Source organism: Octopus bimaculoides, chromosome 11, assembly GCF_046866305.1.
Source record: "Octopus bimaculoides isolate indiv1 chromosome 11, ASM4686630v1, whole genome shotgun sequence".
Lineage (NCBI taxonomy): Eukaryota > Metazoa > Mollusca > Cephalopoda > Octopoda > Octopodidae > Octopus > Octopus bimaculoides.
The window spans coordinates 62425424-62437298 of record NC_142938.1 but is presented as its reverse complement, the minus strand read 5'-3'; the positions used below and the strand labels follow the sequence as shown (position 1 = coordinate 62437298).

At 40.2% G+C, this 11875-nt stretch overlaps 1 protein-coding gene across 1 annotated transcript in view; it reads left to right on the top strand.

The window, feature by feature from the left end:
• The first annotated feature begins 312 nt into the window (after nt 1-312).
• The window catches only part of LOC149133374 (deoxynucleoside triphosphate triphosphohydrolase SAMHD1-like), a 38696-nt gene continuing 27133 nt past the window's right edge, over nt 313-11875 (top strand). Inside the window, exon 1 of the mRNA XM_089360209.1 lies at nt 313-7075. Coding sequence (XP_089216335.1) covers nt 346-1551 — 1206 coding nt within the window. The 5' untranslated portion in view covers nt 313-345 and the 3' untranslated portion in view covers nt 1552-7075. The remainder of the gene's footprint in view (nt 7076-11875) is intronic.

Here is an 11875-nt window from a genome sequence, read left to right as displayed (position 1 = left end):
TGGTGGCAATGGTGATAGTGTTAGTGACGGTTGTTGGGTTTACTTTTAAACCAACTTTTGAAATAGCAACACTGTTTATTCCATTGTCTTGCTACCATCCACGGAGACACTTTTAGATCGGTTAAATTACTTGTGGCATCCGACATCCAAATGCCAATGCGACTGAGATCTTTCAAATCAAATATTAGAAATATCGTACTGAACATATCTGATTGATTTATATTTCTACTCCACATTTCAAAACCAACACACGCAGCAACATCAACAGGACCACCACCAGCAAAACAAAAGCAACATAAACGGCAATCCAAAAAGTAAGTTAGATATTTTCCTGATAATTTAATAATGGTCGACTCAAATGTTAGAAAATGGGACCAGGTTTTTCATGACGCTATTCATGGAGCTATGCAGCTCCCACCACTCTGTGTAAAGATTATAAATACAACACAATTTTGGAGATTACGTAATATAAAACAATTAAGTTTGGTTAATTACGTTTATCCATCAGCTTCACATAATAGATTTGAGCATTGTCTACGAACATGTTACCTAGCTGGGAAAATGGTTCGCCATCTTAAGCAGCAAAATCCCGATCTGGAAATATCTGATCGAGATATACTTTGTGTCGAAATTGCTGCTTTATGTCATGATTTAGGACATGCGCCTTTTTCTCATGTCTTTCAAGAAATTATCAACGAGTATCGAAACAAAAATGGAGGTGAAGAGTGGGAACATGAAGATGCATCATGTCAAATGTTAGAACATCTTCTTGAAGAGAACCCACATATTAAAAAAGAACTTCAGTCTGATGAAATTGATTTCATAAAAGATCTCATTTCTGGTAAATCAGAAAAATCTCAGAGACCAAAATTTCTTTACCAAATCGTCAACAATAAATCCTATAACATCGACGTTGATAAATGGGATTACCTGGCTAGAGATTCTCATTTTCTTGGTTTTGGAAAATCATTTGATCACGAGAGAATGATGAAAATGTCCAAAGTAATAGGTGATAAAATATGCTACAGAGACAAATGTCTTGATAATTTCTATGATATGTTTTATGCACGATATCGACAACATAAAACTGCTTGCAAACACAAAACTGCTCTTCTGTTTAATACACTGCTTGATAAAGTTTTCAACTCTGCCAATGAAGAACTCCAAATTTTCGAAAAGGTCGACGATATGAAGGAATTTACTTATTTAACAGATAATATTTTAGAGGAGATATCAAAGAATGAGGATAATGTAAGTCTCAGAGAGGCCCGGAATAAATTGAAGGATATAATCTATCTGTCTTATAAATACAAAGGAACAAACGAAGATGAAAATGACCAGGACGGAGAAGAGAGAATATTCTGTAAAGCCAATTTTGATTTTGGAGCTGGAGAAGGAAACCCATTAGAGAATATACCATTTTATAGAAAAGGTGAAACCGAATCATTCACTTATAGTCAAGAACAACTAGATGAGAGGCTTTTGCTGCCAAGCAAATTTCGAATGGAAATCAGTCACTGTTTTGAAAAAAGCTGGAAGTCCAATGAGTAGGAAACCTTAAGACCAATTAATGAAAACTAGGAAAGAAAAAAAATCAAGCAACGACAAAAAAAAAAACAATAACAAGAAACAAATAAAAAATAACGAATCAAAGATAAAGCAGTGAAACATTGTGAGAATTGAAATGTAACTTCGTAAAAGTTAAAAATGATGAAAATGTTGAAACCACTGAAAAATTCAAAGGTTAAAAATAGTAAAAACAATAATCTTAACGTAAATTGAACGCTTTTTTATCTATTTGGAAATATTTGCATTTAATCTTTTAAAAGATTTCTTTTTAACATGTATTTTAACGTATTTTCTACTTTTAAAACATCATTTCATTGTGCCACTTTAGAAACACACGGGAAGTAGAGAATTTTTGCTTTGCACTCCCACACTCACTCACACCCACATAGACACAGAGACACAAAAGCACAAACTCTCGCCCTCACCCTCTTTCTTTCTCTCTATCTCACACACACACATACACACACGCTCACACACACACACTCACACACACACTACTCATTTACATGCATACGTATAATTGCATTTATTCAATCACGCATACACACAAACATATGTACACGCATATCAAGACTTTCTACGCTGTAGTTTAATACTGGAAGTGAAACTACTACTACTACTACTACTACTACTACTACTACTACTACTACTACTACTACTACTACTACTAATAATAATAATAATTTTTTGCCACATGAGCAGCTTGGAGGAGGTGGGGACGAGTCGATTACATCGACCTCAGTATTCAACTGGTACTTATTTTATCGACCCTGAAAAGATAAAAGGCAAAATTAACCTCGGCGGAATTTAAACTCAGAACGTAGCGACAGACGATATACCAATTTCTTTATTGCCCACAGGGGGCTAAACATAGAATGATACAAAACAACTGATTGGGATCAGTAATGCGAATGGTTTACATAAAATATGACTTTAAAAATTATATAAAGTATAAAAATTCAAATGATATTAACAGTACGTTAGACAACACAAATGAAGCGATGATCAGGCCACGCTCCGACCCCACAAGCCCCAATCTATCGCTGGCACCTTTTTTTTATTCCTTTTGTTTTCCTTTTTTTTTCTGACTGTTCACACGGTTCCTTGCACGCACAACACTCGTGCAACATGCTTCAATCTCTTTTGGAACGTACACTCCGACAGACATCTCTCCAGCCACACTTTCCTTTTCAAATGAAAAGTAAAAAATGAACGTAAATTGTGGCCAGAGATAAAGTTGCCTGTCTTAATTCCCTTTATCTTCGTCTTCCATACTGCCTCTTTCGCTATTGCTACAACCGTGAGAAAACAATTCTTACCTTCGTTTGTTAAAACTCCTGGTGGGTCAATTTTTATACTTGACTCAGTCGACAGCTGCACTCTTTCTTCGCCGGACAACAGGTGTTCAGCATAAGCCCACATTTCAGATATCTCCGGACACTGAACAATAGCGTGAGGGCCGGTTTCCCTGTCTCCCCCGCATCTTGGACAGGCCGGCGACTGACGCTTACCGTGTCTTGCAAGCTTATCCCAAACGGGCAAGGCACCTCTGTAGCATTGTCAGGTTAAGGACTTTTGGAAGTTGTCCAACGTTCTCAACCCGAATGTACGGTGAAACAGGCTGTCCAGTTGAATAAACCCGAGACCTAGAGTCGCCCCCAGGCCATCGTCGCATTCAGACTCTACCAACCCACTATATAAAATCCGTGTGGAACCCCCATCGCTGGCGTTGCCCGAGCGCTGGAAAAGCATGAGGGCCTTACGACACTCTTTATACCATTCACTCGACCTCGGTCTACGAGAACATCAGGCTTCCTGTTCGCAAAAACTTTTGAACTCGGGGAACATTTATCTGGCCAGCGGAGACCACACCCGTTCACTATCCAGGAGAATCCAGAGGTGCCTCAATCTCAACGCATGCCTGCGCATCATTAACCAAGGCATCCCTAAACCTCCCTTTAAAGGCTTTTGACAGCAGACAGAGCGTTTCACAAGTGGCGACCTGCACTTCCACAAAAAGCGAAAGAGCTGTCTCTCCAGCCTGATCAACCACGAATCCGGACAAGGCACGACGGTTAGGCGGTAGGTAATGACCGATGCGATAAACACATTGGCTACCTCCGCCCTCCCTTTCAGGGATAGCCACTGCCAAGACCAGGTCTTGACTACTGCAGCCACCCTGCTCAATACATCCGTCCAGTTCTTCTCTATCTGGAAGCCTGGTCCAAACCAAACGCCCAGCAACTTAACCGGTCCCTCCGTCCAGCGCCCAACAGCGCTGTCTGAAGGCATCGACTTGCCAACCCAGGTGCCGAGTTGTAAGCCGACCGACTTTTCCCGGTTAATCTTTGCTCCTGCCACCTCGTAAGCCTCAATAATCTTACCCACTCCACGTAGGCGTGCTACTGAAGTTACGCTGATAGTGATATCATCCGCGTAAGCCGTAACAAACTCCTCTAGACCTGGTTCTCTCGGAATGCCACTCAACCTCCGCAGTAGTGGCTCGAGAGCTACCACATACAAAAGCGGTGAGAGCGGACATCCTTGATGAATCGAGCATCTGATACAGAACGGCTTCGAAAGGAAACCGTTCACCCGAACTATCGAGTCAATGTTGTGGTACAAAGCAATAAACCACATGAGGAAGCCAAGGCCCAAGCCGAACCGCGCAAGCACGGTCGCCAGGTATCAATGGTCAACCCTATCAAAAGCTTTAGACTGGTCCAAATACACCAGTGCACCACCTTTGCCAGATTTATTACCAACCCTCTCTATGGTATAGCGGATAAGATGGAGGGTATCCTGAATGGTTCTGCCTGGGATGGCACATGTCTGTGCCTCCTCGACTATACCATCCGCGACACGCGCCCACCTTTTCGCTAAGACCTTGGCCCAAATCTTCACTTCTGCATTTAACAGAGTGATGGGCCTGAAATTCTCTATAACGTCCCCCTTGTCCGGGTTCTTTCTGACCAACGTCACTACTTCCTGGCGCACAGATCTGGGGATAAACCCATTCTGTTGCCAGTTCGCGTAAACGTCAGCCAGTAGATGCCCGAACAAGTCTGGCATACATTTATACAGCTCATACGGAAGATCATCAAGTCCCGGTGACCTACCCGCTTTACAGTCGTGATTGGCCCTTCGCAAGACTCCGCATCCGACCCTGAGAGACACGGCAGACCGGCAAGAAAGTCCTCGAGGGCTCTCCCACCATCAGGACCGCCGTCACCCCCCAACAGCTGGGCGAAGTACTTCCGAAAGGCCTCACACATTTTCTCAGGTTCGCTTATCAAGACGCTATTATGGTTCGTCAAAGACCGTATAGTGGAACTATTTCCTTGCCGAGCTTCCACCACTCGGGCCCATCCAGCGGCCTTGATTCCTTCACTTCCCATCGCACGTAACTTAGCTCTGGCAATACTTCCCATGTGTTGGGCTTCAAGATGCTGGTTTAACTCCAGTCTTTTCACCTTCACTTGGTCCGCATTGCCAGTCCTCCAGGCTTCTTCTAGTTCCTTAACTATACCATCTCCTATTCTACGTCCCTTCTTAGCTAAACTTATGCTAAACCTAATAGACTCATATTTGATGGCTCTTTTTAGGGCGTACCACCATTTTTTATTAATGATGGTACCTGTCAATACCCTCTGTATTAACATCTCGATCCGCTTTCTGTATTCCTCAATCGCCAAAAGGGACGTATTGAGTTTCCAGTAGCCAGATCCCTGACTATGTAACTTATCTATTGTCAGTTTACAGGTAACCATCTTGTGGTCACTGTAGCTGACTAGAAAAAACTGTGGACACTTAGCTATAGACTTATCTGTTTCTCTAATTAAAATCCTATCTAGATATGTTCTGGAAGACCCGTCACTATTTGACCACGTCCACTGTGGGGTGTTCGGGTGTTCCAACCTATATGGGTCTGCTAGCTGAAAGTGACTTAGCAGATCCCGTAAGCCTGGGTTACATTTTCTGTTCGTGTTCGAGCCAACACAATCTGTGTGTGCCTCACATATTGTGTTAAAGTCTCCTAACAATACTAGCGAATGCGACGTGGCCAGGAACTTGCCCAGGTCACGAAAATATTCACTTTGCGGGCGCATAATATTGGGTGCATAAATAGCAACTAGCCTGATTATCTTGCCACAACTGAATGTCAGGTCAAGAACGACCAGCCTGCCTTCTGGATCAGAAAAAACCAACTTTTTCTCGGTTACCCGGTTTCTTTTTAGTAGGACCAACACCCCACCCCCACCTCCCGCTCGACTCGGAGAAACGTATTTCTCGTAGCCGTTCAGGAGGGCGGACAGATCTCTTGGCCTCTTTACTCGGGTTTCCGTTGCAACAATCACATCCAATTTTCTTGACCTGATGTCATTTAGGAAGCGTCCTTGCTTCCAGCTAGACAACAGGCCACGAACATTTAAACAACCAATGTGAACAGACATGTCTTACCTGTTAATCAGGGCTTGTCCGGTGGAGAGGGACTCTCCACCTTTTGTTGACATAGGGTCGGAGGTGGCAAGTCTTGAAAAATGGACTGGTTAAATTCCAGTCTCATTGCCGATACAGACGTTCTGTATGTATTTAATAAAATCTTATGAGTCTTTGTATCCATTTCGTATAGTTCATAATTTTGAAATTTTTCAGACAGTTCTGCTATTCTGGTGGCTGATTTTTTTGTTTTTATTTCTCTCATTAAATCAACATTTTTGCTGTGAAGTGCTACTATCCCTCTGTCCTCCACTTCTTTCCTTGTTATTTGTGGTCGGTTTCTTTTTGCTGCTTTTGTTGGTCGTTGTTCTACTTGTTGCTGGTAATTTTCTTTTCTTCGGTTTCTTTATCTTTCTCTTCCTCCTCACCTTCAGATTCCTCCTCGCCTTCCTTACAGTATTTTTTTATATGGCCTATCTGACCACACTGAAAACATCGGGTTTTACGCCCCCCGACAAAAACGTTGAGGAACAACTTCTCCCCAACTTCTATTTTTTCTGGAAGCTGTTCTAAAACAGTTTGTTCCGTTTGTATAATGAAGTGGACCATGTGGCCGGTCCAATTTGCCTTTTCAGAGACGTTAACATGAAGGATATTTATCTCCTTTATTTTTTTTGACAGGACTGCCGCCATCAACCACATAGGGTCGACTTTAGGAGGGACCTTTGTTATTCGTATGTTGGCAGTCCTCATACCCATGTATATAGGTATTAGAATTAAATCTTCTGTTTCCAATGAATTTATCGAGTGCATCTGTGCCGTTTCAATATTTTTTAGTTGTACTTCGATGGTACCGAACTTTTTACCTCTGGTCAGATATGTGATATCCTGCCAGATGGATTTCAAACATTTTCCCACCCTCTCCTCGCTTACTCGCTAATTTTTTTTTCTTTTTTACAGAATGTCTTGTACATGATGGTTTTCTTCTTTACTGACAATAAATAATCTTCTGGGAGTTGAACCTTGACAACACCGTCTTGAATTGTAATCATGTCTTTGTACATTAGTAAGTCCTTTTTATTCGTCGACAGCTGGCGTGTTCCACCTCCAGCCGCCGACGCAAAACTTCTTTTTTGTTTTCCTTCTGTTTGAAGGCTTTTCACAGTAGAATTCGTTGGTTTTGGCGATTCACCTTCAGAAGAATCTGAAACATCTCCAAACAATAAACTTTCAATATTTTTTCCATCGGTTGACTCTTCGCCAAACGAAGATACAGTATTCGGCATCTTGCCAGCAATAAATGTTTCCCCCACAAGGGAAAACACACGATAGTTTTCGAAAGAAGACAGGAAATAACACAAAAACAGTCAATAGAAACTTGCACTTACTATACAAAGGCACCCAAATAATTACTAATAAATCCAAACTCACGGAGCCGTTACACCGCTAAGCATTTCAACCGGTGTCACACAGACGAAATACCGCTAAGCATTTCGTTCGGCGTTCTAACGACTCTGTCAGCTTGCTGCCTTAATAATAATAACGGTTTCGATTTTGCCACAAGGGGAGGGGGTTAATCAATTACATCAATCCGAATATTCAATTGGTATTCATTTTAGCGGCCCCGAAAGGATGAAAAGTAAAGTCGACTTCGGCGGAATTTGAACTCAGGATCAAGCAGTAGGAAGTTAGTAAGCTTCGAGCAGTCCATAGAAGGTGTAGAAAACAACTTTCAGGAACAATAGTGGTTTATTGACGTAGAAGGTTGTAAATTTTTTCTATATCGAAAGCTCACAAACGTTATTTCATAGTTCACGGTTTGCAACTAGCGTTAATTGTGTATGCGAATAGAAATTCAAATTTAGAGAATGGAGTAGGTAAGATCCAAGTTATATGTTTCCTAGCTAACAAAACCTCAGAAGTAGTAATTACTCAAGGAGGGGTACTTCGCTAGGTACTCAATGAAAAGGAGAAATTCAGTCGGTATCCTGTATATATATATATATTTATATATATATATATATATATATATATATATATATATATATAAGCATATATATATATAAGCATAGATATATAAGCACACACACACACACACACACACACACACACATATACATACGTCAAGATCACCAGTATTCTCTCTCTCTCACACACACACAGCTCCTCGTATTTGGGTCACCGTTTCTTTCCCCTTTTGTTTCTTTCTACTTTTGTTATCTCCCCTTTTTCTTAGCTCTCCTGCGTGAACTTTCTGTCCGGCAGTCGACATGATAGATTGCTGACCAAAACATTCAATTTTTTTTCTCCGTGTTGCTCGAAACATTAAAGACTTTCTCTATTTCCGAGCGTTAAACTAATACATCCTTTTGTTGTTTACACCACCTGTCCTCGTCTGTTGTTGTTTTTTTCGTAAATATATATATATATATATATATATATATATATATATATATATATATATATATATATATATATAAACTAGCAGTATAGCCCGGCGTTGCCCGGGATTAAGCTAGGATTATTAAGTGATGAAGTGCTTTATTTTAAACCAAACATAAGTAACATCGACATCAGATTTGAGCGAAATCCGTTGAAATTGGTTTGGCTGAAAATGGTCTGCTGGCAATTTGGTTGGGAAATCCTATAAGGAATTAATTTATCGGTTATTTCCACTCATCGACTGTTTTTTTTAAGTTGCATTAGAGATCTGCATAGGAGACGGTTGATCTGAAAGTTTGCATTGGGGATCTGGATTGGAGTAGCTTAGGAAAACGTACCAACAGCCTTAACCAAAAAATATGGGGCCTGTCCCTTCTAGGTTAACTCCATGAGCAACTTAGCCAATCACTGATATCAGCCGAGTGAGCATTGTTGTTGGAGAATATGGAAAACATATTTTTAAATCTCAAATTTACCATGAAAAACTACTAAATTTTTAGATAACACTCGCACGAAAAAATGAATAAATCGAATTTTTTGTGTGGAATCAACTAACCTGGTCTACTAATATACTACAAAACTATTTTTGTGGCCCGAAGAACGGGTTGGGGTGTGCTGAAATCCTCGGAATTTCATTTCCCCCACACATTGATCTTTTCACCATCTATTTTTCAATGTACGGGAAAAAATACGGAGATTAAGAATATGGATAAAAATTTTTTTAAATCTCAAATTTACCATGAAAAACTCCAGCTAAATGTTTAGATAACACTCGCACGATTTTCACTAAGAAAAAAATAAATCAGATTTTTTGCGTGGAATCAACTATCTTGGCCTGCTAATATCCTACAAAACCCTTTTTGTGGTCCGAAAAACAGGTTGGGGTGTGGTGGAAGCCTTGGAAATTTTACCCATTTATATTGTATAATTCACTGACAAATTGTTACACACCTCTTTGTTTCATTGTTGTTAAATATATGGATTGTCAAACTTTTTTCTTCGGCGTGAAATATAAACAAAATTCTTTCGCTCCCAAAGTAGTATGTGTGTGTGTGTGTGAGAGAGAGAGAGAGAGAGAGAGAGAGAGAGAGAGAGAGAGAGTGAAAGGCGGGGGAGAAAGATGAACGATCTAAAATAAACAAATGATTTAAAATAAATATATTTTAATTGTTGTGTGAGAAAGTATAAATAATATCATTATAAAATGTAGTGTCTTTCAAAAACATCTTATAATTGACACTATATCTTATCTTTAAGAAAAAAAAAAGCATTTTACATTTTACACTTACTCTGTCTTCCTTACTCACACCTAGCTTTTCTTTCATTAGACGCTTTTTGTCTCCCTCTCCCAATTTTTCTTTACTTTTTTTTGTTAGACGCTAGCAAACAATCTCTATCTCTCTCTCTCACTCCCCCTCTCTCTCTCTCACTCCCCCTCTCTCTCTCTCTCTCACTCCCCCTCTCTCTCTCACTCCCCTTCTCTCTCTCACTCCCCCTCTCTCTCTCACTCCCCCTCTCTCTCTCACACACACATACATCAACACACAATTTCTCTCTCTCCTTCACGCGCAAACGCACACTTTCACTTCGCCATGTTAGCAAACTTCAAAATTGGTAAAAGTTATGGTTGAAAATCAATTTTTACAGCTATACGCGGGTGCCTTTGAGAGAAAAACTTGACGAAAATGCAGATAGGGTCATGACGAATGTCCTCCTAAAATTGGAGCGACATGCGTGCTAATTTGTGGACGTGCATAAATTACATTTACGTACACACACACATCCTGCCTTTTATATATACACACACACACATCCTGCCTTTTATACACACACACACACACACACACACACACACACATATATATATATATGTGTGTGTGTGTGTGTGTGTGTGTGTGTCACTATGTGCATATACGTATGTGTATAAGTCTATATATATATTTAGTTATATTATATGATTGAACGCCACGTATCTATTTCCAAGTAAGTTTATCTTAATAATTTTGATGCGACTCTGTACTGTTTTCTCACTCTCCCTCTTTCCCCTTTCATTTTTCTCTCTCTTCCTTTCTCTAATTCTTTTTTTCTCTTTCTTCTCTCCTTTTTGTTTCCCCTCTCATCCTTTCTCTAATTCTTTTTTTCCTCTCCTTCACCATTTTCTATCTCTCTCTCTCTCTCTCTCTCTCTCTCTCTCGCCCTCTTCCTCCTTTACTCTCTTGTTGTTTATACGTGACCATCGCCCATCGTTATTTTCCACACGTGTTCATCATTGTTTTTTTCTGGTCTGTTGCACAGACCAGACGTATTCTTGTCTGTCACCTTTCACACCTTTTCTGCTGTCAAAGAATGTTCTTCAGCTTTCGCCACCTTACTCCGTCTGGCTTAGAAGCCCTCACTGCTTATTTCACTGTCCTGATTTTGTTACCAACTTTCATTTTCCGCAAAATCCCAAATTCGGTTTGCGGGAGCAATTGTTTCCTCGAAGGCACATATTGTTGTGAATTGCTCGAAGTGTGGAGGAGATAAAACAGCCGACAACTGATGAAGGGTCGTTCTTTATGTTACTTGTCTTGAATTCCATTTGTTTCCCTCGTTGTTCGCAAAAGTTTGTCTTCTTATTTCATGTTGTCTTTTGTATTTCGTGTTGTGTAAGTTTTGTGACGTCCTGTACCCATATATGCATACACACACACACACACACACACACACACACACACACACACACACACACACACACACACACACACAAATATCTATCTATCTATCTATCTATCTATCTATCTATCTATACTTTAATGATTTTATCAAGTGGCCAGCGTGAAATAAAACTCTTGTAGGTAAAATTCTATACTAAATTTATAAATACATAGATAATTATATTAAAGGGCGTAGATTGACCACACGAACACCTCAATACTTCATAAGCACAAGAAATCGGGTAGACTCCTTACTTGTTATTCTAAAATGCACAATAAGTGTTCAATAATATTGAGATCTGAGGACTGTGGTGGCCAGATAAGATGTTCAAATTCCGCAAACATAGGATGAATTTGATGAGAATAAATGCTTAAATAGTCTTGGCTATTAATTCTGCCATGAAGGGAAACCATTGGGCCGACGGATTTCCAAGATATAGCCCCGCAGATCATCACAGATCATCCTCCATGTTTAATAGTTGGAAGAAGTCAGTCTGGGTTAAATGCTTCTTTTGGCTGACTCCATACACATACTCGGCCTGTGGTCGGAAATAAGGTAAAGCTTGACTCTTCCGAGAAAATAACATTCTTTCACTGCTCTAGGGACCAATTCTGTTGGTTTTTACTCCACTCCAAACGCTTTGCAACCTTTGTTTTTAAAAGCAGTGGTTTTCTTATTGTAGCCTGCCCATGAAATCCGGGTTTGTGCAGCTCTCGGCGAACAGATT